This window comes from Notamacropus eugenii, chromosome 2, assembly GCF_028372415.1.
Source record: "Notamacropus eugenii isolate mMacEug1 chromosome 2, mMacEug1.pri_v2, whole genome shotgun sequence".
Classification (NCBI taxonomy): domain Eukaryota; kingdom Metazoa; phylum Chordata; class Mammalia; order Diprotodontia; family Macropodidae; genus Notamacropus; species Notamacropus eugenii.
The window spans coordinates 12,553,330-12,580,740 of record NC_092873.1 but is presented as its reverse complement, the minus strand read 5'-3'; the positions used below and the strand labels follow the sequence as shown (position 1 = coordinate 12,580,740).

The following is a 27,411-nucleotide window of genomic DNA, read 5'->3' as shown; positions in this document are numbered from 1 at the left end:
TCTCTCCCATGAGAATGAAACTCAAGAGAAAAGATTGTGATGGTACGTTAACTTTCATCTCCTACCTCCATGCCTCTGTACCAATTGTCTCCTATGCCTGGAATGCACTCTCTCTTTACCTCTGCCTCCTATGACCCTCAGATCCCTTCAAAGCTCGAGTCTAGTGCCACCTCCTTTACAAGGCCCATTCCGATACCCCCTCTTTAAAATTATATGTATTTTGTATTTACTTATATGTGTCCACGTGGTGTTCCTCCAATAGACTGTAAATTCTTGAGCCCAGAGACTGTTTTATTTTTGTCTTTGAATCTTTCATACGTAGCAGAGTGCCTGGGATATTGTAGGCATTTAGTAAATGTTTGTTGAATGAATGAATGAATGGTGAGGATGAGGATGGGGAGGATGAAGACGGTGTCTACACTGGCTGGTGTCTGCACACTGCTCCCCTTATAGATCCTCACAAGATGCAGATGAGCTGCCTGGCCGGCGGTTGCTGTGGGGGGCTTCCCAACGTGAAGATGTCACCAACTTCCGGGTGCTGGTGAGGATCTTGCCGGTGATGTTGACGTTGGTACCTTACTGGATGGTGTATTTCCAGGTGAGTGTCCCTCATCCTCTTCCTCCTCTGCTTGGGAGCTTAGCACCCAAGTCTCCCCTGAGGGCAGCTTTCAAGACAGAGTCTAGTGACATGTGCAGGGTAGGAATGGGAGATGCCAGGCCTTAAGAAAAGGTCTGAAGTGTCTGACGCAGATGCTGACTAATAGATCCTTACTCTTCATGAGTCACTGTGTGCCCACAAAACACTTTCATCTGCAGGGTCTGGTTTAATCCTTACAACAATCCCATGATTGGGGCATTGTTACTGCTCACTCATTTTGAGTTGTGTCTTACTCTCCATGAGAGGTTTTGTTGGTACAGATACTGGAGTGGTTTGCCATTTCCTTCCCCAGCATATTTTATGGATGAGGATACTGAAGCAACCAGAGTTAAGTGACTTGCCCAGGGTCACACAGGCTGGATTTGAACTCATTAAGATGAGTCTTCCTGACTGCAGACTCTGCACTCTGTGCACTGTTCCAGGAAGAGGGGTAGGGCATATTTAACATTCCTTTTGAGAGGCGAGGCTCTGCTACAAACTGACTTTAGGGGGCGTCTAGGACAATTCCGACCTGGAAAAAATTCACATTTCATTGTCCTTGACAAGAGGTCAGTTGGCCCTAAAGTGGAAGGAAAACTCAGTAGCTCCCAAGGCAGCTGCCCACTCCATTTCTGGACAGCTGTGATCATTAAGAAGGTTTTCCTGATATCAGGTCAGAATTGGCCTCTGCACCTTCCCCTGGAGAAATGGAACAAATCCAATTCTCCATATATGACAGGTCTTCAGGAAGACAGTCATTCTGTGCCCCAAGCCTTCTCTTCCTCCACCTAAAGAGCCCCAGTTCCTTTAACCAATTCTCATGAGACTTGGACTCAAGGCTCTTCACTAGCCCGTGGCTCTCTTCTGGATACTCATCATCTCAGCAATGTTTTTCCTAAACCATCTTGCCCAAAGCTAGACAATAAATTCTGTAGATGGAGTCTGATCAGAGCCCAGTTTAATAGGATGGTCGCCTCTTTTTTTCTGTTTTGGCTGCCACATTTTACTACTGACTCATTTGGAACTTGTGGTCCACTAAAACCCCCAGATCTTTTTCACAGGAGGTATTGTCTCTACCTTGTACTTGTAAAGTACTTGTAAAGTCGATATTTTGAACAAATATGAGATTTCATATTAATTCCTATGGACTTGTATCATATTTGATTCAGCCTAATCTCCTAACTTGTCAAGATCTTTTTGGATACACATTCTGTCACTTGATGTATCAGTTGTTCCTTCCAACTTTGAGCCATCTCCCAATTTAATGGCCAGACTCTCAATGTCTTCATCCAAGTTGTAGATAAGCATGATATATGACATTGGAAGAAGCACTGATACCTCAGGCCCTCCGCTGCAGACTTCTCTCTCCTTTGGGTTTCTTCTCTATAAAATGAAAGGGTTACATTGACGATCTCTTCCAGCACCACATGAATCCCTGAGATTAGGAGACAACAGCCCAGAGATATTCTCCAGCTCATTTTACAGATGAGGAAACTGAGGCAAACTCATGAAACAAATTAGAGGCAGAACTGGAATGAGATTCAGAATGACCAACTTCTCTCACAACTTCTCCATAGCCCCGTGGCATTTTTTTTTTTAATTTTGAGTTCCAAATTCTGTCTCTTCCCCACCCCTCATTCCTTGAGAAGGCAAGCAATTTGATATGGGTTATACATTTACTATCATGCAAAACTTTCCATATTAGCCATCCTCAAAAAAAAAGGCAGAACAAAAATAAACAAAAACCAAGAATAATAAAGAAAAATTTAAAAGTCTGTTTCAATCTGCATTCAGACTCCATCAGTTCTTTCTCTGGGGACAGATAGCATTTTTCATGCTTTTGAATTGCCTTGGATCATTGTATTGCAAAGAAGAGTTAAGATATTCACAGTTGATCGTCATACTATATTGTTGCTACTACATACAATGTTTCCTGGTTCTGCTCATTTCACTTTGTGTCCATTCACATGAGTCTTTCCAGGTTTTTCTAAAACCATCCTACTCATAATTTTACACAGTATTATTCCATCACAATCATATGCCACAACTTGTTTAGCCATTCCCCAATTGATAGGCATCCCCTCAATTTCCAATTCTTAGCCATCACAAAAAAAGTTGCTATAAATATTTTTGAATATACAGTCCTTTTCCCTTTTCCTTGATCTCTTTGGGGTATAGACCTAGTAGTGGTATTGCTGGATCAAAGGATACACGCAGGTTTATAGTCCTTTTGCCATAGTTCCATATTGCTCTTCAGAATGATTGTATCAGTTCACAATGCCAACAGTGCACTAACATCCCTATTTTTATACATTCCTTCCAACATTTGTAATCTTTGTTTTCTGTCATATTAGCCAATCTGATAGGTTTGAGGTGATATCTCAGGGTTGTTTTAATTTGCATCATTCTAATCAATAGGGATTTAGATTATACACACACACACACACACAAACACCCACACATACACACTCACATATGTGTGTGTGTGTATATATATGTATATATATATGTACATATATATATATATATATATCTACTTCTGAAAACTACCTGTGCATATTTTTTGACCATTTATCAACTGGGGCATGATTGGTATCCTTATAAATTTGGCTTAGTTCTCTATATATTTGAAAAATGAAGTCTTTATCAGAGAAACCTGCTGTAAAAAACTTCCCCAGTTTCCTGCTTTTCTTCTAATTTTGGCTAAATTGGTTTTGTTTCTGCAAAAACCTTTTAATTTGATATAATCAAAATTATCGGTTTTACATCCTCTCTATCTCTTGTTTGGTCAGACATAAATCTGACCAATGCTCCCCTAATCTGCTTATGACATCATCCTTTGTGTCTAAATCATGTACCCATTTTGACTTTATCTTGATATGCAACGTGAGATGTTGGTCTATAACTAGTTTCTGCCAAACTGCTTTCCAGTTTTCCTAGCAACTTTGTCAAATGATGGGTTTTTTTTTTAAATTTTAACTAGTTAATTTATTTTCCATGTTCAACAATCACTTCCATAAGTCTTAATTTTTCTCCCCCTCCTTCCCCAAGATGTCATGCAATCTTATGTGGGTTCTACACATGCATTCTTATTAAGCACATTTTCACATTAGTTATATTGCATAGAAGAATTAAAATGAATGGGAGAAATCATAAGAGAAACCAAAACAAAACACAACACAACACAAGAGAAAATAGGCTCCTTCGTTCTGCATTCTAATTCCATAGTTCTTTCTCTGGATGTGGAAGAGTCCTTTGGGAATGTTTTAGGTCCTTAGATTGCTGTGAAGAGCTAAGTCCATCAGAACCAGTTCTCTCACACTGTGGCTGTTACTGTGTACAATGTTCTCCTTGTTCTGTTCATTTCACTCAGCATCAGTTCATGTGAGTCCTCCCAGGCATCTCTGAAGTCCTCCTGTTCATCATTTCTTATAGCACAATAGTATTCCACTACATTCCTATACCAAAAATGAATGTGTTCCAACTCTCCCCCATCTTCTCCCACATTTATCATCTTCCTTTTGTGTCATGTTAACCAATCTGAGAGGTGTGATGTGGTACCTCAGAGCTGTTTTGATTTGCATCTCTCTAATCAATAGTGATTTAGAGCATTTTTTCATATGACTATAAATAGCTTTAATTTCTTGCTCTGTTCATATCCTTGACTAATGACTTGTATTCTTGTAAATTTGACTCAGTTCTTTACATATTTTAGAAATGAAGCCTTTATCACAGACACTAGTTGCAAAAATATTTTCCCCAGTTTTCTATTTCCCTCCTAATCTTGGTTGCATTGGGTTTGTTTGTGCAAAAACTTTTCAATTTAATGTAATCAAAATTCTCCATTTTGCACTTCATAATGTTCTTTATCTCTTGTTTGGTCATAAATTTCTCTAATCTCCATAAATCTGACAAATGCACTATTCCTTGCTCCCCTAATTTGTTTATAGTATCAACCTTTATACCTAGATCATGTATCCATTTGGATTTTATTGTTGTATATGGTATCAGGCATTGGTCTATGCCCAGTTTCTGCCATGCTGTTATTGTTTTCCCAGAAGTTTTTGTCAAACAGTGGGTCGTTATCCCAGAAGCTGGAGTCCTTTGGTTTATCAAACAGTAGACTGCTATATTCACTGACTACTGTGTCTTGAGTACCTAGCCTATTCCATTGGTCTACCTCTCTACTTCTTAGCCAGTACCAAGGGGTTCTGATAATTGCTGCTTTATAATACAATTTGAGATCTGGTAGAGCTAGGCCACCTTCTCTAGCATTTCTTTTCACTAATTCCCTTGATATTCTGGACCTTTTGTTCTTCCAGATGAATTTTGGTATTATTTTTTCTAATGAAATAATTAAATTTCTAAAAATATGTGAATAATAATAATATAATAATTTCTAAGAATTTTTTAAGAAAAATAATTTTAAAGGTAGTTTGATTAGTATGGCACTGAATAAGTAAATTAATTTAGGGAGAATTGTCATTTTTATTATATTAGCTCAGTCTACCCATGAGCAACTGATGTCTTTCCAATTACTTAGATCTGACTTTATTTGTGCAAAAAGTGTTTTCTAATTGTGTTCATGTAGTCCCTGGGTTTATTTTGGCAGGTGGACTCCCTAGTATTTTATGTTGTTTATAGCTATTTTAAATGAAATTTCTCTTTCAATCTCTTGCTGCTGGACTTAGTTGGTAATACAGTTATCCCTTCCACATGCTGACTTTCCTCATCATTGTTTCAATATATTGTGGATGCATATAAGAAATTAAATGGGAATTTGGGGGAAGTTTTGCAGAAGCCACAGACGACAGGCAATGGCCAGCAGATGACACCGATAAAGTTTAGAAACTCAGAAGAGCATAAAATACATGTATAGTATTATATAATATCAACCCAAATGTTACAATAAAGTATTGTAAACACTTACAAGAAAAGAAAACATTCAAATTTCTCTGATATGAATCGGGTCATAAAGTTTTTACATAGATTTCCCATATTGTGGAGGCACTGCACCTCTAACCTCTATGAAATGGAAGGCATAACTGTATACAGAAATCCTGATGATTTATGTGGACTTATTTTATATTCAGCAATTTTGCTGAAGTTGTTAATAGTTTCCAGTAGTTTTTCAGTTGATTCTATAGGATTCTCTAAAAGTACTATCATATAATCTGCAAAGAAAGATAGTTTTGTTTCCTCATTGTCTATTCTCTTCAATTTCTGTTTCTTCTCTTATTGCTATAAAAAGTATTTCTAGAACAATATTGAATAATAATGGTGAGGATGGGATTCCTTGCTTCATCCCTGATCCTATTGGGAAGGCTTCTCTCTTGTCTCCATTACACATAATGCTTGTTGACGGTTTCAGACAGATACTATTTATCATTTTAAGGAAAGCTCCATTTATTTCTATGCTTTCTAGTGTTTTTAATAGGAATAGGTGCCGTATTTTGTCAAAAAGCTTTTTCAGCATCTAGTGAGATTATGATGATTTTTGTTGATATAGTCGTGACTGATATGATCAGTTATGCTGACAGTTTTCCTAATATTGAACTAGCCCTGATATACATTCCTGATATAAATGCTGCTTGGTCGTAGTGTAGTATGTCTCATCTGATATATTGCTGTAATCTCCTTGTTAGTATTTTATGTAAAATTGTTGCATCAATATCCATTAAGGAACTTGTTCTATAGCTTTCTTTCTCTGATTTTTCTGTTCCTAGTTTAAGAATCAGCACCATATTTGTGTCTTAAAGGAATTTAGTGTTATAGCTTCTTTGTCTATTTCACCAAATCATTTATATAGTATTGGAATTAATTGTTCTTTAAATGTTTGGTAGAATTTGTTTGTCAATCCATCTAGTCCTAAGGATCTTTTCTGGGGAGGTTGTTGATGGCTTGTTTAATTTCTTTTTCTAAAACAGGATTATTTAAGTATTCTATTTACTCCTCTATTAAATATAGACAATTTATGTTTTTATAAATATTCATTAATTTCCCTCATATTGTGAGATTTATTGACATATAATTGGGCAAAAAAGTTCCTAATCATTGCTTTAATTTCATCTTCATTGGTTTTATTTATTAGTTCAATGGTTTCCTTACTTTCAATTTTATTAATCTCTCCTTTGATTTTCAGGACTTCAATTTTAGTGTCCAGTTGAGCATTTTTAATTTGTTCTTTTTATCTAGAATATGCCCAATTCATTGATCTATTCTGTCTCTATTTTACTGATATAAGCATTTAGAGACATAAATTTTCTCCTAAGTACTGCTTTGGCCGTATTCCATAAATTTGATATGTTGTCTCATTGTTGTCTTTCTCTTTAATGAAATTATTGATTGTTTCTGTGATCTGTTCTTTGGCTCACTCATTCTTCAGGACTAGATTATTTAGTTTTCTGTTATTTTTTAGTCTATGTTTCTATGGTCCTTTATTAAATATAATTTATTGCATTGTCATCTGAAAAGAATGTATTTAATATTTCTGATTTTCTGCATTTGGTTGTGAGGTTTTATACCTTTAATTCATGCTCAGTTTTTGTGAAGGTGCCACATACAGTAGAGGAAAAAGGTATACTTCTTTCTTTGTTATTGTTCAGTTATTTTCAGTTGTGTGTGACTCTTCATGAGCCCATTTGGGATTTTCTTGGCAGAGATACTATAGTGGTTTGCCATTTCCTTCTCCAGTTCATTTTACAAATGAGGAAACTCAGATAAACAGGTTAAGTGACTTGCCCAGGTCACACAGCTGGGAAGTATTTGAGGCCATATTTGAACTCTGGAAGATGAGTCTTCCACACTGTGCCAGCTAGTTGCCCATGTATACTCCTTTCTATTCCCATTCAGTTTTCTCCAGAGGCCTATTACATTCAACTTTTCTAAAATTCTATTCATCTCCTTAACTTCGTATTTATTTGATGCTTAGATTTACCTAGTTCTGATGGGGAAAGTTGAAGTCCTCCTTTGGTACAGTTTTACTATTTCCTCCCGTAACTCAAGATTTCCTTTAGGAATTTGGATGCTTTAGAATTTGGTGCATATATATTTATTGTTGACATTACTTCATTTTCCATGGTACCTTTTAGCAAAATGATATTTCCCTACTTATCTTTTAAAATTACGTCTATTTCTGCTTTTGCATGTCTGAGATCATGGTTGTTACCCCTGCCGTTTTTTTTTTTTTTGGTTTGTTTTTTGTTTTTTACTTCAGCTGAAGCATAATAGATTCTGCTCTGTCTTCTTACCTTTACTCCGTGTGTATCTCTCTGTTTCAAGCATGTTTCTTGTGAACAACATATTGTTGGATTCTGGTTTTTAATCCTTTCTGCTATCCACTTTGGTCTTCAGCAGAGTCTTTCTGAAGTATTTATTATGTGCTAGGTAAATACAAAAGCAAAGACAGCCCTCAAGAAGACACACATAGGAGTGTAGTAGCCAGAGAGGGTCAATCTATGTTATTGGAATGGTGAGTGGGGCTAGTGGATTGGAGATTGAAACATTCCTTCTAGGAGCAATGTAACTGATTCGATCAGTGAGTGGGGGCAGCAAATAAGGCAGGTAGGAACAAAGCAAAGGTGGTGAGACCATCTAGAAGATAAGCATACTCTGTCAGATATAGAAGGTCTGCCCCACTCAGGTCAACTGGACTCCTGGGAAGTTCAGATAAAACAGCTAAACCCTCCAAGAAGGTGGCCCTGGTCAGGAGTTAGTGGATTTGAAGACAGATGACCTGAGTTCAAATCCTATTTCTGCTTATTCAGATCCTTCATAGGTTAAAAAAGAGATGGGTTGGGCTAGTCTCTGTCTCATGAAGGCAGCCCATTCTTAATGTGCCAGGCACTGTGTTCAGTCTAAACCACCAGGGTCTAAATCAAAGTCCTGTTAATTTATTTTGTATTGTATGTATTCTGCATATACTTGTATAGTAGACATATTGTTTCCCTGTAGAATGAATGTAAAGTCTTTGAGATCAAGAACAATTTCATTTTCCTTTTATCTTTCTATCCCAGGTTCCTCAAATAGTGTTTGACATAGAGTAGGAACTTAATAAATGCTTGTAGGGTTTTTTTTAAGTGGCTTTCCCCTTAATTCAATCCAATCCAACACTTTTTAAGTGCTTGGTAAGTTAGCTAGCCTGGGAGGAATGGGTTGAGAGCTGGCCATGGACAAGAGGACCTGGATTCTAGTCCCACCTCCAACACAAACAGGCCAGGTAATCCTGGACCACTTTCCCAGGCCACTGTCTAAGACCATAAGTAGGAGGGCAGATTTTCTGATTGGGAGTTCTCTGTACCACAGAACCACAAGTCTGGACAATACCACAGAGTATGTGGGAGGCACTATTCTGGGATAGTTCAATTCTAGGAAAAGAGACCCTAGGAAAGTCCCACCTCTTCCCTGATGCTAGAAATGTCACCCACTCTGTTTCTTAGTAGCTTGAGGCAGGGAGGGGCTAGGTGGGAGGTGCTGCGCAGCATTCTATCTAAGAGTGGAGAGTATCCAGGAGAATTCTGGGAGACTCCTCATGAATCTGGGGAAATCTGTGACCCTGACTCCTAACCTGTCCTCTGTCTCTGTCTCTACCCCAGATGCAATCCACTTACGTCCTCCAGGGCTTGCACCTCCAAATCCCACGGATTTTCCAGACCCACCTGGACAACGGTAGCAACAGCAACAACTTTTCCCGGGACAGTAGCAGCTACAGGGTGAGACAAAGTCCTTTCCAACTGACCCTCCTCCTCCCCTCCTCCCCCAAGACCAGGAACTGAAACAGCCTTGCTCTGACCCATTGCCATCTCCCTAATGCTTCTAGGAGACAGGAGCCTTGGTTAATAGATAGCCTGGATCAATTCTGATAATTGCACTTGAGGGGCAATGGGCAGGGGTGGGGGATGGGGGCAGAAAGGTAGCAGAACTGGGTCTGACACTTATTAGTTGTGTGAGCCAGGCTGGGCTTCTTTCATTCTCTCAGCTTCAGTTTCCTCATCTGTGGAATGGACTTCCTACTGACCAGGGTCAATTGGAGAATTATGGGGTCATAGGAACTAGAACTAGGAGGAACCTGAGAACCTAGTACATCAGAACTAACAGGAATTAGAGCTAGGAGGAACCTAGAACATCAGAACTAGCTGGGACCTTGGAAAACAGAACATGGGAAGTCAGGACTGGGAGAAACCTTAGAAAACTGGTTGGAACTGGGCTGGAACTCACTTGAGAAACAGAGTATCCAAGCTGGGAGGGCCCTTAGAACACAGAATGTCAGAGCTGAGAGAGGCTTTAGAACATGAATACCCAAGCAGAGAATATAGAATGTTAGAGCTGGGAAGGCCCTTGGAACATGGAATGTCAGAACTAAGAGGGGCCTTAGAACATGGAATGTCAAATCTGGAAGGAATCATGGAACACAGAATGTTAGTACCAGATAGACAGAACCTTGGATATATTCCAAAATGGAATATTGGAGTTGAAAGGGGCTTTCAGAATGTTAGTGTTGGGAGGGACCTTAGAACACAGACTGCTGAAGTATCCACTGACATCAGAAATGAGAGAACAGAATGCCCAAATTAAAGGAGGCCTCCAAGATCAAGTCCAGCCAGTCTCAGACTGTGGTTGGGGAAAGGGTCTCCTGGGGGTCCCCAAGAGCCTGTTAGAGGATCCTCAAGGTCAAAATCACTTTCACAATATTACTGATGCTTTTATTTCTAATATGGTAAATATTGGTAGATAGAACCAAAGCATTTTAAGGAGTGGTGTGCAGAAACTTAAGAATATGAAGGGGTCCGCAGACAAGAAAGTCTGGGAACTAAGGCCCCAGCAGGACCTGTTCATTCTCCTGTTGAGGATGCTCGGAGATGTCCAACCAGTTCAATTCATAGGAACATCTCCCCTTTCTCCAGTGGTCTGACAGTTACAAAGCCCTTCCTCCTGCCAACTCTGTGGGGTACATTAATAGCCCCATTTTACCTGTGAGGAAACAAGAAGCCCAGAGAGGCCAAATATTTTGCAAAGTTCACACAGCCGGTGAGTGCATGGGCCAGCATAGACTTAGGTCTCTTGACTCCAAATCCAGCTTTCTAATTAATCCTCGTGTCTCCTCCTGCATTTATTCCTCACATTCTATGAACAGGGTCCTTTACTGGGCCACAGAAAAGATACAGAGTGAGCCTCAGCTTCTAGCTGAACTGTGGGGCTCCCAGGAAGCATCTGCATGACTCCCTGCTTTCTTCTGCCTTCTTCCCCACCTCCCTGTGGTTGCTGGGAGGTCAGGGCATCCCAAGCTCCCCTAACTGGTAACCTGAGCTGGTGTCTTCCATCAGGTTAACAAGTGGTTAAGAGTATCCCTTGTTGTGTTCCTTTGGCCTAGATACCCAAGGATATCCCATCAACACATGTACTGGCCCTGACTCCGTTCCCCCCACACACACCCTCTGCTTCTCAGGCATCATGACAGCCCTGATATGGTTCCCTCCCTCCCAGTTTCCAGAAGCCTGGCTCCTTTTGGCCAATGTAGTCATGGTGCTGATTCTGGTCCCCCTGAAGGACCACGTCCTCGATCCATTCCTGCAGCGGAGGAAGCTGCTCCCCTCACTTCTCAAGAAGATGGCCCTTGGCATGTTCTTTGGTTTTGCCTCCGTCATTGTGGCAGGTCATTCTGGGGAATGGGGGTGGGGTCCTACTGGGCATGGGAGGGGGTAGCCTGACAGCCCACAGTGGAGTGTGGGGGAGCTGAGGTCGGATCACTACACCACAGTAGGAAAGATGAAACTGCTCGTACCAGAGCACATTATTCCAGAACTGGGTGGGGCCTTATAACACAGGGTATGGAGTGCCAGAGCTGAATAGGAATTTAGATGATGGGTCATAGAATTTCAGACCAAGAAAGGTCTATAGAACATGGAACAGAGCACATCAGAGCTGTCAGAACTTGGAACACAGGATGTCATAGAAGTGATTTAGAACCCTAAAATATAGAATGTCAGTGAAGGGTGAGTCATTTTTAGGACATATAAGATAGCATGCTTCAGCTAGAAGGGACTTTGGAACACAGAATGTTAGAGCAGGAAGGAACCTTAGAACACTGACTGTCAGAGGTGGGAGGGTAACTTAGAATACAGAATGTCAGAGCTGGGAGAGTACCTTAGAACATGGAATGTCAGAGCTGGGAAGGTATCTTAGAATACAGAATATTACAGCTGGGAGGGTACCTTAGAACATGGAATGTCAGAGCTGAGAGGGTCTCTTAGAACATGGAATATCAGAGCTAGGAGGGTCCCTTAGAATACAGAATGGGAGATCTGGGGGGTCCTTCTAAGGCATCTAACCCAACCCCTATTTTCACAGAGCATAAACCTAAAGCCAAAGCAGGGCAATGATTTGCCCAGGGTCAAACATAAGGATGACAAAGTTGGGACTCAAATCCAGGTGTCCTGATTGCCAGTTGAGGGGCCTTCTCCTTATACTACATTCTCCTCTCATGATGCCATCAGTCCATGAGCACAATCCCTTGCCTATTGGGGCAGGCCTATGCTGTAGGGTTGTGCCCACTGATGGGTAAATTAGTATTGTAGATGATGAAGCTGTGAGGCTGTAGCCCACAGTTCTTGAGTTTCTCAACCCTGATAACTCCCCAACAGGCATCCTGGAGACCAAAAGGCTCCAATACGTTCACCACAATGAGACAGTGACTCAGCAAATTGGACAAGATGTGTACTTTGCAGCGCCTATGTATATCTGGTGGCAGATCCCTCAGTATCTCCTCATTGGCATCAGCGAGATCTTTGCCAGCATCCCAGGTACCATGGTGATCCTTTTACCCCTTTTCCACACAAGGCCAGGAACCAATCAAAGGTCTTTGCATGGCCATCGAAGGAGGCATGGTTGGATGGTGGGTGCTATCTTGACTGAATGTAGATGGATGACTCAGTGTGGAGCCAGAAGAGGTCAGAAAGGCTCCCCACCTGGGGATTTCTACTCGTCAAGCCAGAGGCCTAGAAACTTAGGAAGCTTTTCCTGCCCCAATGCAGAAAAAGGGGCTCTCTCTGGCTTCCCTGCTTTGTCAGAGAACAACCAATCTCAAAATTGGAAGCGACCTCACAGGGAGGTCCAAACTCTATCTCCAATATGGCCAACAATTACTTCTCCAGCTACAGATCTCCAAGGAGAGGAAATTTGCCACTTCTCAAGACAGTCTGTTGAGGGAGCTCCATATGAGCCCCATAGCCCTGGGGATAGTTCTGACAGGCTCTTGCCTTGTGCCAAGCTCTAATATGCCTCTTGGGCACTTGCACCCATTGCTTTTGGTCTTGGGTAGACGCTTGTACAAGGGCAAAAAGAAATCTGAGGTGACCACCTGAAAATAAGCAGGCAAGGTCAAAGGGAGATTCTGTAAGGTGTGGGCAGCTGTTGAGTTGGTACAGTCTGTCATAATGGGCAAAGCAAGGACCAGATCAGTGTGGGTCCAGGAGTGGCTTGTGGGCACCAGGTGAAGCTGTCACGCTTCCCCAGGTCCGACATGGGGAATGTCCTTTTACAGGATGGAGCCAAAGTTTTTACCCTCACCCTCTGTGGCCCTATTGTAGGCTCACCCCATTCTCCGTCAATCAGCTGAGGGAATGAAGAGGCTTGGACCTTCCCTAGAACAAAATCAAACTGGGCTGTCCTCCAAGGTTCATCAACCCAGGCATCTGCTCTGCCCCTGAAATACAGCCTCTTTCCCTCTTCTTTAGAGCTGAGCATAGAAACAGTGAGGGAGGCGGGCAGGCAAAGGGGTTGAGTCTTAAGGGGGAAGCCACTGGTAGCATCTGCGGCCTGGGCTTGGACTTTCCTGCCCTGCCCACTCTCTGGCTGCCCTACCCCCCCCCCCCCAACTTATGTCTGTGGCCTCCCTCTTTCCTAGGTCTGGAGTTCGCCTACTCAGAAGCTCCCCGATCTATGCAAGGGGCCATCATGGGCATCTTTTACTTTCTGTCTGGGGTTGGCTCAATTCTGGGCTCTGGCCTGGTGGCTTTGCTGTCCCTTTCAGCAGGAGGCTGGCTGCACTGTCCCAGGGATTATGGTATGTGTGTGCATGAATGAGGTTAGGGGTCAGGGTGATTAGAGACTCCTGCCCATTCTGGGTCCTCAGACACCCAGTGCCCCAGATGTTGATGATCAGATGCCCTTGGATGTAGCCTTAGTGTTAGAGTCATGATCCTCAGTTCAGAGGCTCTAGTCGAAACTCCTCAGATAGGAAACTGAGGCCCATAAAAGAGAAGCAGCTTGCTTCATCCCACAGTGAAGAAGCCACAGAGCCAGGGTCCCAACCCTGCTCCTCCTGCCATATGTTAAAATGTGACACCTTCCCCACACTGGCATCTGATATTCAAAAGAGGAAGGGATGAGCAGGGCATTCATCATACAACCCAAAGGAACCTCCCTTTCCTGGGGAAGAGAGGTAGGCCAGATTGACTCCCAGGGAGAGGAGAAATAGAGGAGTGAACAGTAGTGATGCTGGAGCCCCCTGAGGCCCAGGATTCAGCACCCAAGCCCCACTTGGCCCTTTGAGGTAGATGAGGGTCGAGGCATAGCCCCACACCTTCCCTTCCCAGAGGGGGAACCCAGGGAAGTCTGATGACTTGTAGGTGGCATCAAGAGAGATCTGAACCCCAATCCCGCCTCCACCTGGTCCCTCTTGGGCTATGGAGGGCAGGGACAGAGGCCTGGAATGCTCAATCCTCTCTGTCTTGCAGGAAACATTAATAATTGCCGGCTGGATCTCTATTTCTTCCTGCTGGCTGGCATCCAAGCTGCCACTGCCCTCCTCTTCCTCTGGATTGCCGACCATTATGAACGGTCAGCTCCTGCTCCAACCTGCCGCCGCTGCCCTGCAAGAGAGGGCGGCTGAGGCAGGGCTCCGAGGGCCAGGCCTACTCGAGTCAGTAATCACAAGGAACAGGCCTTGCCACCTCAGGGCTCCGTTTCCTTTCCATTTTATTTTGTACCCAACGTAAGAATAAAACATTTATCATAAATAAGGGGGCAGCAGCCTTTCCTCACCCCAGGGAGATGAGATGGGAAGTGGTGGGGAGTGGGAAGCCAGGGCGTGGGTGTGGGGAGGGGGCTGGAGAGGAGATAGAAGGACTTGGTTCAACACCCACAAGAGAATGTCTGCAGTTGGGGAAGGGCGTTCTCTGACTCCCACCCCCAGCACTTTGGGCCCAATATCCCTAGGCTGGGCATCAGGGGGAAGGGGCTGGAGGTCAGGAGCTGCCCCTGATCCTTTCCATGTAGCTTCTCAGCTCGTCAGGGTCCCTTAGCCCCATGTCCTCACACACCCAGCGGATGTCATCCTCCCCAGCCACCAGAATGGACTGCACTGCAGGGGCTGGAGACTCCTCGGGGGGCCGGGCAGGGGGTGCTGAGGCAAAGGTCACAAACTCTACACGTTTCCTCCGGCCCCCGGGCTCCTTGCGAGGCAGGGTGGCCCCCAGGGGTGGGGTAGGGTCTGGGCTGCCTCCTCCTCCTCCTCCCCCCTCACAGTGGCAGCCTCCCTCCCCAGGGGCAGGGGGGGCTGGACTTGGGGGCCTCTCCTCCCGGGGGGGGTCGTCGGTCCAGCTGCCGGCTCAGCTCCTCCTGATCCGTCCCCAGCCAGACCCAGTTGTGGGGCTGGGGGGAAGTGAGGCCCCCAGAGGTGGGGGCGTCTGGGGGCTCTTTGCGCTGGTACCGCAGCACAAAGACCACACCGTTAACAAGGAAAATGAAGATGGCCAGGCAGAAGATGCTAAGCAGGGCGTAGAGGCCCAGCTCCAGGTCTGTCACCCTCTGAGGTGCCCTCACCATCTCCTCCTCTTCTTCCTGTTCCTCCTCTTGCTCCTGCTCCTCCCCGAGGTCCTCCGGACGTTCAAACTTGCTCCTAAGTCCCCCTTCCCCCTCTGGCCCCTGACGCCTCCCCCCTCCCCCATTGCTCTCAGTGACTGGGGGAGCAGAGGCCACTGGGGGGACCTGCTCGTGCTGCTGAGGAGGGACAGGGGGCGCCCCCAGCCATGCTGTGGCTGAGGCCAGTGGAGGCCGGTGCTTGCCCCGCCGGCAGGACTCTGGGGAATGTAGCCCCACCTGCAGGGGCATCCCCTCACCAGTCCCTCCACTCACCAGCCCCCCAAAGAAGGCCCCTTGCTCCCCGCCAGGGATGGCTGAGAAGGCTCCTGGCTCCTCGGTGGAAACAGCCAGGGCCAAGTCCCTGTGGTCAAACAGCTCTGCTGGAGCCAGGGTGTGGTCCGAGAAGGTCAGCCAAAGGGAGAAGGCAACTTCCTATATGGCCACAGGAGGGAGGTAGATCGGAGACACAGACACGGACACACAGACACCACCCACGTGGACAGATACAGAGAGTAACACGCAAGAGGCGGGGAAAAACGAGATAACACAGAGACGCAAACAACGGGGAGAGAGGTGAGTTAATCATCTACCTGCCTGCAGCTCCCTCTACTCTCCAAAAGGGGCCTGGGGCCAGGGGCTCACCATGTGGTCATTAAAGGGTCTTCCTCCTCTTTCTCTCCCCACTACTTCCACCCCTCTAGGCTCCATCCTTCGCTCTTTACAGCCCCTGACCCTGCCTCCCTCTGGGGAGGTTGGTCCTGCCCATCCATGTTCCCATCTCCCACCCTGGCCTTCACCTGTTTCAAGTCAGGTGGAGTGGTATGGGCCCAACATGTTGCAGTGATCTCCCCAGGGTGGGCAGTGCCCCGGCTCAATGCCAATGAGATGCTCATCACTGGCTGTGCCCGAAGTTCCAGCACAGAGACCTTTTCATCTGTCACAGACAGAGTCTGCTCTCCAAGGATGGAGTCGGATAGTGGTGAACGGACCTAAGGCAGGAAGGAGAGCTGAAGGGGGAGGGGGAGAGCCTTCCTGGAAGAGCTCTAAGCCCTACACCTCCATGCCCTGTGTCAACTGTTCCTCTTTCCCCATCCTTCCCACACTCCCTCTCACCTCCAAGGAAGTAACCCCTGGCTCCCGTCCAACCAGTATGCTGCCACCCTCCAGAGTGGCCACTCGGGGGTCTTGGACATGGGCATGGGGTCCCACAAGGTGGGACACATCCAGCAGCCAGTCAGGGCCCAGGAGATAAGTAAGATGGCGGCCTCCATCTTGAGGATGGGCAACGAAAGGGACGAGGAACCGGACACCAGCACGCTGGTACTGCAGCCGGCAGCTCCGGGCCCGCCGGTCTGCCTCCTCACCTCCTTCCTCAGGCTCAGTCGGGGCACTACAAAGCCAAGGACAAAGCAGTCAGGGGAGGAGGATGACCTGGAACTCCCCTCACCAACCCATACCACAGGCCCCTTCTCAATCAGACTAGATTATTCTCACCTCCTGTTCATTCTAGGATGACCCCTACCCTGGTCATTTGATAGTATCTACTCCTGTCCGTTACTAGTCTACACTGGCCCTCTGTCTTGCTCTTGATGAGCTGACCCAGAAGAATCCAGACATTCTTAACCTGAGATCTGTGAACTTCAAGAGAACATTTCATAACTCCATTTCATGGAATCAGTTTCTTTTTAGATGCAATGTAGTTTAATTTATGCCTTTTAAAACATGGTTCTGAAAAGGGACCCCTCAGTTTCCCCAGACTGCTCAAGGAGTCTAGGACACACAAAAAAAGGCGAAGAATTCGAGAGGTTATGGGATCACAAGATCAGGGGATTTGGAGTTGGAAGGGATCTTACAAATCATGACCTAGTACAAAGTGAAGCCCAATGCTTTGCCCAAGGTCACCCTTGAACTTGGCCCTGCTAAGAGTGATGGGAAAAATCTGGAAAAGCCAGACAAGAAGTGACCATGTTGGTCAGGGGTCTCAAGGCCAAAGGATGATGGTTGGAAGGGACCTCAGGGTTTTAGACTAGTGGCAGAGCCAGGGTTCTGGAGGGGTCAAAATATGGGCACAGGCTCCTTGTTGTGGCTGCCCAAGAACAGCTCTTCTATTTGAGAATGCAGAGTCACAAATCAAAGCAAAGATCTCCACCAGTTCCTTCTGACCAAGGTAACTTCTGGTGACTTCCATCTTGCCCTCCCACACTCATATCCCAGCATAGTCTGTCCCATCCAGAGGTTCTCCTCCTCAGTTCCTGCCATATCCTGAAACCTCTGGAAGAGATCCCACCCCTCTCTGCTCCCTCCAGTGTCCAAGCTGCCAACCCAACCAGACCCCTGAAATGCGCTCGTCATCCATGTCCTGACTCACCCATTGGCTGGCCCAGGGACCCTCCAGCCTCTAACTTGTTCCAGGGTGGTGTCTGTCATCTCGATACGTAGCGGCAACAGCGGAGCCCACACAGTGATCCGGAGAGAGGCCCGGAGTCGGCGCCACCAGAAGTCCACCTGAATCCCTCGGGCGCCCTGGCTCTCCTTGCCTTCCACAAATACCTCATCACAGGCCTCTGACACCTGAAGGGACAGGCAGAGGTCTCAGGAGGGCACATCCAACCCTTTCATTTGTCAGAGGGGAGAACAGGGAAAAGTACAGAGAAAGTGACTTCCTCAAATTTGTAGATTTAGAGACAACATAAGGGAGAGAGCATTGGACTTGGAAATAAGGAAGACCTGGTTTCAAACCCTGCCTCTGACACTGGTTGACTCTAGGCAAGTCACTTAATCTGTCTGTACTATAAAACGAGGATGTCAGACTCAATGGCCTAGCTCTAAATCTGTGATCACCCGGAAAGAACCTCAGAGATCATCGAATTCATCTTCAAAGGAGGAAATGCAGGCTCTGGGGCAGAAAAGAGAAAGGTTCCAAGCCATGGAGACCAGCCTCTGAACCAGGACATGTGACGCCAAATGCACTACCCTCTTCTCAACACGCTGAAATCCACTGGATTTTTCACTGAAATATTTACTGTGTTTTGCCTCTCAGGACTTAGCTTCTTGATTACATTTCATGTGGACTGATGCAAACTAGTCTAGGTCCCCCAAGCACACATACACTGGTTGCGGGCTTCGGGCAGACAGATCATGAAGACCGACCTGGTATGAACCATTGGCTATATTCAGATAATGAAGAGTTGGCCATATTACTGAATCATTGAGTCCTGACCTGTTCTTTCCCCAGAGTTCAGTCTTAATTCACACCACTGTAAGCAGAAGGCCTTTCACTTGGCTCTCCATATGTGAACTTGGCCTTGTTCCGAGCAACTGGACAGGGTCCAGAACCAGGGGAACCTACAGCCTCAAGGCCACATGTGGCCCTCTAGGTCCTTGGATAAGGCCTTTTGACTGAGTAAAAGTTTTGCAGAACAAATACTTTTATGAAGGAGATTTGTTCTGTGAAGTTTGGATTTAGTCAAAGGGCCACCCTTGAGGACCCAGAGGGCCACATGTGACTTCAAGGTCATAGGTTCCCCACCCTTGGTCCAGATAAAAGGGACCAGGATGGAAAAGGGTCTTGACATCGTAGGAACATAAAAGAAAGGGGTTCCAGAGGCCATCTGGTCCAAATCCCTCACTTTATAGTTGAGGAAAATGAAAAAGTTAATTGGTCTGACTATGGTCAGATGGAATGTGACAGTCAGCCTTTGAACCCATGTCTCTGGATTCCAAACCCAGATGCTGGCCCTTGTGCAACATACTCTAGGAAAGTGAAGGACTTGGGGATGTGTGGCTGGTACGAGAGGTCTTACAAACTGCCCTGGGGGGATCAGTGAGCAGAACCAGGAGTAACAGAGAAGATGCCAGAGAAGATTTCTTTGGAGTTATCCAAGAGGGGAATAGGCCATGTTGGGAGGTGGTGGGTGCCCTTCTCCTTAAGCAGACCCAGAACAGCCCCATTGTGGGGAAGGTCTTTGGGGGCTTCCGTCTGGGAAAAGCTTTACCTCCTAAGGGGAAAGGAGTCTCGATTCTGGGTAGATCTAGAGAGAGAGCTGGCCATGGGCAGAAGAGGCAGGGACCAACAGGGCCAACGGAGACACATGCCACTCACCTGCAGGACTTGAGTGTTGGCTGACTCACAGCCCACCTGCTCAGTGACTTCTACCACCACGCCCCCCAACTCCACAGTGACCAGGCGTATGGGGACTCTTCGAGGAATGCCAGTCAGGGGAGCAGTGTTCACCAGCTCCTCGGTCTGCAAGGCAGGGAGGGGGTTAGGTCACCCAATGGCAGGGTCAGTTGACTAGTGCTCCTACGCCTATCCTATGATCCTCAATTCAAAAGACTTTCCCTAGGGTCCAACACACCCCTGGTGCCATCTTGGCAACCACATGGGGGCCTGACACTGGATTCTAGTTACTTGGCACACACTGGCACTGGCTCTTAGAACAGTCCCTGCAGATGCTTGGCATGTTTTTGGCATGGTGGCTGTGAATAGGTAACCCCACCTTAGTCCACCCTATGGTCTATTACCTTTGCCATGGGGACAAGGGCCCGGATGTCCCGCTCAGACACCAGGATCTCCCACACCATCTTATCCTTCTTGGCCTCAGGGACCTGGCTTGGGTATTCCAGCTGCCATGTGACAGGACGGGTGGATGATGTGGTCCCTGTACTGTTCTCCACAGCAAAGTCCACCCACAGGAACTCTGAGAATCCAGGTAGGCTTCCAGGAGGAGGAGGAGAGTCAGGCCAGAGAAGGAAAAGGAGAAACCATCCCATCCTTCCTTCCATTCATGGATTCTCCATTCTCCCTCGATCATATCTCCTTTCTCACAATGGATCCTAGCCTTCCCAGTCCAAGGGGACTCCCTCCAGTGCCCTAAGAGAATGTCATAAAACAAGAGCAGCCCACCCTGCCACCTTTTAGGACTGGTACTTCCTCCTCTGGTCAGCCTTTCCTCTTGTCCCTACAAAGTGGTTCTCCCCTACAAGATACTGTAATCTGCTCTTCCCCAGTGGACCGGCCCCACTCTGATCCCCTTTCTCCCTCTAATTTGCAGTCACTCCCATCTACTGGCTCCTTTTCTGCTGCCTTCAAATACATCCATGTCTCTGTCATTCTTTATAAACTTTCAGTAGACCCTCCCATCCCCATTCACCACCAGCCATATGTCTCTGACCTCTCAGACAAACTCCTCGAGTCAGCCCTGACCAGTCTCTCTCTCTCGTCCAAGCTCTCTATAATCTGGCTTTCACTTAATCATTCACCTGAGATTCCTCCTCCTCCTCTCTCTCTCTCCCTCTCCCTGCCCCCCCCCCCCCCCCCCCAGTTCTCCTCTGCCTGACCTCTCCTTCTCAGTCATCATTTCTAGATGGCCACGTGGCTGTGTTCACAGACGCTTCTGGACAATCTTCTTGTTCTCTCAATGCTTACAGGTTCACAATTCTCCTCGCTATGCAAGGGACACCCAGATCTACAGAGCCAGCCTTGGTCTCTCTCTGGAGTTCATCCCCAGTCACCTACGGCTTGTGGGACTTTTCAAATTGGGGGTTATCCCAAACTTCACGTCTGAAACAAAACTGGTGACCTTCGTCCCTCTTCCAAGCTTTCTTGCTCGTGTCAAAGGCACCACCCACATCTGCAGTCTTGGCATTCTCCTGGACTTCCCATGTCTACCTACACAACACTGACTCTCACAGCTGCCATCTTAGTTCAGACCCTAGTGACTGCTTGCCTAGATCCCAACTGCCCTTCTTGCCTCAGATCTCTCCTCACTCCAATTAAGGGGTTTTCTTACAGCAAAATTTGACCATATCACCTTCTACCCACTCAATAAACTCCAGTGGTTCCCTCGTTGCTCCAGACATTAATTCCTCTTGGGCATTTAAATCTCTTCCCAGTCCCACTCCTTCCTATCTTTGCCAGTCTTCATCATATAACTCCTCCCTACAAACTCTATAGTCAAGCCACACTGGCCTGCTTGCTCATCTCCCACCTCTGTGTCTTTGCATTGGCTGTCCCCATGTCTGTAATGTACTTCCTTCTCCTCTGTCTCCTGGAATCACCAGCTTCCTTCAAGGTTCAACTCCCACCTTCTGGGAAAGGCCTCTCCTGAGCCCCCCAGCTGCCACTGTCTTTCTTCCCCAAACTACCTCAGAATCGTTTTGTATATAATTATTCACATATGGAGTTTGTCTACCCCATGAGAATATGAGCTCCTTTGGGGCAGGAACAGTATCTCTTCTGTCGTGGTACCCCGGCACCTGCACAGCTCCTGGTACACAGGCAGTAACAAACATGTCTGGGATGAAGGGGACCAGTCCTACCTGGTGTCTGACCACTTAGGTCCAGTGGCTTGGCAGGTGATGAGCACTGTGTGATGTTTGGAGCCTTTTAGTTTTTCTAGTTTGGCCGTCCATAGGGAGGGGTGTGCAGGACGGGCAGCTGTCACTTGTAGCCCCTTCTTGACCTTGATCCTGGAGACAGCAATCAGAGTCACTTACCTGTGTCAGTGGTAACACAAGCTGAGTCCCCAGCTAGGCATCTTGGAAGGATGTGAGTAGGTGAGAAATTGGGAACACAGCCCTCATTCTGAAGGGGCTAATGGTTTGAGGAGGAAGACAGGAAGTGTGTGGAAAAGACTTAAGAGACCTTCACAAATCAACCCACAAATGAGGACAAAGTAGGCATGGCACACAACTACCCATCAATACTATTACCGTAGGTACTGGGGGTGCTGGAATTGGGGGTGTAGTGGAGTGACAAGATATTCATAGTAGCCTGGAATGTTAGAGCTGGAAGAGACCTCTGAACACAGAACATCCAGGCTGAGCTGGAGACCTCAGAACATAGAACATCCAGTCTGGGAGGGACCTTAGAACACAGGATTTTAGTGTTGAAAAGGATCTCAGAGCACAGAACAACATAGAAGGCCATGGCTGGGTTGGAGACCTCAGAACACAGAACATCCAGGCTGGGCTGGAGACCTCAGAACACAGAACATTCATGCTGGAGACCTTAGAACACAGAATATGTGAGCTAGGAAGGATCTTAGAACACAGGATGTTAGTGCTGAAGGGATCTCAGAGCACAGAACAACACAGAAGGCCATGGTTGGGCTGGAGACCTCAGAACACGGAACATCCAGGCTGGGCTGGTGACCTCAGAACACAGAACATCTGAGCTGAGAGGGACCTTAGAACACAAGATGTTAGTGCTGAAAGGGACCTAAGAACACAGACATAGGAGTCCAGACTGCTTCCAAGTCAACTGGCACTAACTTGCTGTGGGCCCCCAACCTGCTTCTCTTCTCTGCCTATACACTCTCACTTGGGGATCCCATCAGCTGGTTTTTGAAACTGAGAAAGCTGGTATGAAGAAGTAGTATGGGGCTTTTCCCTAGAGACTCACCAGAGTGTTAGGGAGTTATCAGTAAAGTTGTGTCTTAGCAGGATGGTAGCATTGAAGGACTGCCCAGGCCTCATGGCAGCATCAGATACTCGAAGGTGGACGGCATCATCCAGGGGCACCTCTTGCTGGCGAGGGGGATCTGCTGACTGGATCTCTACCCATCCGATGGGAAGGGGCCGATCTGGGGGAATTCCTTCCCCGGCTGGAGCACACTGCCCACTGTCCTCTGCCACTGGCTCCAAGGTATAGGCCAGTTCAGCCTTGGTGGTGGCAATGCTTGAGAACCAGCGCCTTGGAAATTCCATCTCTACCACACAAGCACCCAGGGATGGCTGGAGAAATGTGAGAGGAACCCCCAGTCTCTAAGTCAGATCCCTGCTTTGGGAAACCCAATCATCCCAAAGGGAACTGAATGCCAGCAGAGCCTTAATCTCACCCAAGGTACCAAAATATCTATAAACTCACCTGAGCCTCCTTTTTATTAGAACAGCCCCCCCCCCATAGTACCACCCATCAGCCTTCCTTCAGTGGGTGAGGGGCCCTAATTCCTCTCCTACTATTCATTCACCTCTACAATGACCCTCTCCCCAACTCCATTACATTTCTACCATCCCTTGAGACCTCCCCCAGGGCCACAGTAGGATGTGGTCAGGGTGCCCTACTCACTTGGAAATGACAGGCCTGGTGTATAGTGCCCAGAGGGTGGATGGCATGAAGCCGAGCACAGGGCAGATTTCGGGGGCCAGGTTGCCAGTCCTGCCCTTTGAGGTAGAAAAGGACCCGGGCATGGGGCTCCACTGGTGTAAGCACAGTCTCCACGGACACAGCCCGCACATCCCAGGTGGCAAGCAGACCAGTGGGCTCTGTGACCCAGGCTGGCACGGCCTGGGGATGGAAAGAAGAGACTGAGCCAGACCTTGGCACCAGAATAGCCGGAAGCATCTGGCTCCCTAAGAGAAATGAGATGAGAAAGCTTCTGACCCAACTGCCTCATTTTTACCCAGGAGAAAACTGAGGTCCAGAGACAAGTGACTCACCCAAGGTCACAAATGTAGATCTTAGAGGCAAGATTTGAACCTACGTTCTTTTTCTTCAAACCCAATACCTCTCCACTGTGCCACACACCTCCATTTCTCTGCACGCAGCTCCTACCTCCCAAAGCTTGCCCCTGGGGACAGCCCCCTTACCTGCTGGGCAGTGAAGGGTGGGTAGGATACCCGGAGGAGGGGCTGGGCTGTAGGGCGGGGCTGGAGGAGCAGGAAGGTCTCAGAACGGGAGCCCAGGGAAGAGTTGGTAGGAGGATAGCGCCCAATCTGCTGGAGGCGGAAATACTCTGAGGAGTCTAAGAGTTCCAGAGTAGCTGGCAGGTAGATGGGGTCAGGGGGCTCAGTGTCCCCACTCCCTAAAAGGGGAAAAAGCAGAGAGGACAGTGGCTGAACAGGGTGGGAGCAAGCGGGCAGTGGGTGTCCCAAGTGGAAGCCTGAGCTTGGTTCAGAATCACAGAATTCTGGTACCTGAGGGGGCCTTAGAGGGCATCTTGCACAAGCCACACCTAAGCCAGAGTTCCACCTGCAACATCCTGTGTAGTCCGTTTCCAGTGACAGGGAACTCACTACTTCCCTAGACAGGTTAGACCTAAGAGCAGTGGGGTCAGGAGTGGGGGGCCATTGGGCCACACCTCTTCTCCCAGTCTGATGTCCTGGATATCTGTTCCACCTTTATAACTCACTGGATCCCTCCCTCCATGTCCCATGATGCTTTCCTTCTGGTTGAGCTGGGAAGGCAAGGTTAGTGTGGCTCCTGAGGTCTTGAGGGACCCTTCTCTTCAGAAATAACAATGACTGTCATATCTATAGGACTTTCCTCACAGTTCCTCCCTCTCCATTTACTAGACAAGGAAACAGGCTCAGGACAGGGTAAGAACTGAAGGGACTTGAGTGAGATTCAAGACCCAGGGATAATCAAGAATGCCCTCTCCCTTAAGGCTTGGGATGCTCGATATTGTAGAAGATGGGATTGATAAGAAGATAGGGTCATGAGATCTGACTTTTAGTTCTGGCTAGACAAGGGAGGCATGGCTTGACATAAGTACATCTGGGAGAAAAAAACCTAGGGGTCTTAGTGGACCACAAAAAAACTCATTGTGAGTCAACCACGTGATATGGCACCTCAAAAAGATGTAATTTAAGGCTGCTTTTAGAAAGGTCAGGAGACAAGGACTAAGAAGATGAGAGTTCTACCATCCTCTGCCCTGGTCAGACAGAATGAGGAACAATGGCTAGAAGTGACAAAGGGGGAAACTGAGGCTTGATATCAAGAAAAACCTCCTAATGATGTGAGATTTCAGAAGTAGGTCAAAAGCAGAGGACCTCAAGCACAGTCTAGATCCCTCTTCCCCCCCCCCCCCCACTACTCCCCCCCTTCTTTTCAGGGATTTGGCTACAAGGGAATCCTTGTTCAGGGCAGGTTGGGCCAGATGGCTGCGTGGGCAGCTCACTTCCCTTTCTGAGCCTCAACTTTCCGACCTGTAAAGAAGGGATAATAACACCCGCCATTCCTGCCTCTCAGGTGAGTGATGGGGTGGATCCAATGCTAGGGGCTTGATGCATGGGAGGAGCATTTCAAAGGATTGCCCAAGTGCCAGGGTCTGAGGGAGGAGCAGGTGGCCGAAAGATGCCCCTCCAAGAAGGGAGGTCTTGTCTGGGACGGCGTGAGCAGGCCTGAGAATTTCCCCTCCCCTTCTGCTGCTCCAAGCCCTGGAGCCAAGCATGTAACAGGTGGATGGCCCTATGAGGCCCCTCAGTCCCTTCCTCCCGCCCACTCTGCTACATTTCTCAGCTGTGGATGAGGAGCTTCTAACCCCAGCCCCAGACCCCCTGCTCCTTCCATGTTTCCCATCTGCCTAGAATGGGATCTTCCTGCTGAGTTCCCTGGAGAAGGCTCAAGGACCTCTAGCTGCAGCTCTGCCCTCCCCATCCTGCCACATGGAGAAAGAATTGATATTCCTTGCCCCATTCACAGACATCATGGTCCCTCAGTGAGGAAGGGGCTCTCCCCAGAACATCTGTGCTTCCCCAAGTAACAACCGGCATAGCAAGCTCAGACTTCCAGACGGCTGTATCTCATCTGCCTAACAGGTGGGTGATGGCCTCCTCCTCCCTGGAGGTGATGTCCACTGTCCACTCTCCACAAAGGACCAGTGAAGACCAGGTGGAAGGAAGGGCTTCCTGAGGGGAATGACCGCTGTCTCTCGTGGGCCCTCCCAGAAGCAGAAGGCGTTGAGAGACAGGCTATTAGAGGCAGGAAAGTCAGGGACAGAATCCAGGGGATGCTCCCTCATCAGAAAACGTAGGCGGAGGGGGACGTCCAGGAGCCAGGGCCCCTTGGAAGGACACTGAGTAGCCCAGATCAACGGATTTTCCTGGGGTAAAAGCTGCAGAGGTATCTGGGAAAAGAAGGGATCAGACCCCAGAGGTGTCTGGGGGGAAATGATCGCACCCCTGGAGGCCGGGGGTGTCTGGGAGAAAAGAGAGATGGGACCCCTACAGGCCAGGAGTGTCTGGGGGGAAATGATCGCACCCCTGGAGGCGGGGGGTGTCTGGGGGGAAATGATCGCACCCCTGGAGGCCGGGGGTGTCTGGGAGAAAAGAGAGATGGGACCCCTACAGGCCAGGAGTGTCTGGGGGGAAATGATCGCACCCCTGGAGGCGGGGGGTGTCTGGGGGGAAATGATCGCACCCCTGGAGGCCGGGGGTGTCTGGGAGAAAAGAGAGATGGGACCCCTACAGGCCAGGAGTGTCTGGGGGGAAATGATCGCACCCCTGGAGGCGGGGGGTGTCTGAGGGGAAATGATCGCACCCCTGGAGGCCGGGGGTGTCTGGGAGAAAAGAGAGATGGGACCCCTACAGGCCAGGAGTGTCTGGGGGGAAATGATCGCACCCCTGGAGGCTGGGGGGGGTCTGGGGGGAAATGATCGCACCCCTGGAGGCGGGGGGTGTCTAGGAGAAAAGAGAGATCGGAACCGTGGAGGCCGGAGGTCCTGGGGAAGGACGGAGGCTGCCCTAGCTCGGGGAGGCCAGGGGGTCTCTTGGGTGAGGAGGGTAGGCGGTGTGGCCAGGGACCCTCGTGTCAGGGGGCTGGGTCCAGGTCCAGATGCCAGACAGTGGGGGCGCAGCGCTCCTCGGTCCCGCGGCTGAGACTCGTCCTCCCGCCCCAGCAGCCCCCGCAGGCGGCAGTCCGGCGAGGACTCCCCCGTTCCGCCCCAGGGGCCCCCTCACCTCGCACAGTCTTCAGCGCGAGCAGGGCCACCCAGAGGTAGCCGAGCCCGGGACGCCCGGGGCCCCGCCGAGGAGCGCTTCGAGGGCTGCCGGCGCCCATGCTCCCGGCACAGGCTTCACGGGGCGCCGCTCCGGCCGCCAGGCATCCCCAGACCGCCGCACCCGCGCTGCCCGCCCGGCCCGCAGCCCCTGGGCCGCCGCCGCTCGGAGTCGAGCAGACAATGGAGCCCGAG

General features: G+C 48.1%; 2 protein-coding genes and 1 long non-coding RNA gene across 4 annotated transcripts in view; 1 reads left to right on the top strand and 2 right to left on the bottom strand.

The window, feature by feature from the left end:
- The window catches only part of LOC140524392 (uncharacterized), a 14,437-nt gene extending 5,205 nt beyond the window's left edge, over window positions 1-9,232 (bottom strand). The window contains exon 1 of the long non-coding RNA XR_011973704.1: window positions 7,888-9,232. This is a non-coding gene — a long non-coding RNA (uncharacterized lncRNA). The remainder of the gene's footprint in view (window positions 1-7,887) is intronic.
- The window catches only part of SLC15A3 (solute carrier family 15 member 3), a 27,780-nt gene extending 9,079 nt beyond the window's left edge, over window positions 1-18,701 (top strand). The window contains exons 3-9 of one of the 2 annotated variants that reach the window (XR_011973703.1): window positions 454-598; window positions 9,232-9,348; window positions 11,120-11,288; window positions 12,277-12,435; window positions 13,539-13,697; window positions 14,371-16,069; window positions 16,198-18,701. Coding sequence is in view for 1 of the 2 variants with exons in the window: in XM_072638790.1 (XP_072494891.1) it covers window positions 454-598; window positions 9,232-9,348; window positions 11,120-11,288; window positions 12,277-12,435; window positions 13,539-13,697; window positions 14,371-14,525 (904 nt within the window). In the remaining variant the exon portion in view is untranslated. Of the gene's footprint in view, window positions 1-453; window positions 599-9,231; window positions 9,349-11,119; window positions 11,289-12,276; window positions 12,436-13,538; window positions 13,698-14,370 lie in introns of both variants that reach the window. The other variant, XM_072638790.1, reaches the window with a different exon arrangement.
- Window positions 14,595-27,411, bottom strand: TMEM132A (transmembrane protein 132A). Its single transcript, XM_072638789.1, is given in 12 exon segments — window positions 14,595-15,222; window positions 15,224-15,928; window positions 16,294-16,485; window positions 16,610-16,886; window positions 17,865-18,067; window positions 19,599-19,742; window positions 20,021-20,213; window positions 21,818-21,967; window positions 22,902-23,233; window positions 23,568-23,786; window positions 24,089-24,303; window positions 27,179-27,411. Coding segments are annotated over 12 exon segments (3,072 nt in total). The 5' UTR covers window positions 27,279-27,411; the 3' UTR covers window positions 14,595-14,880.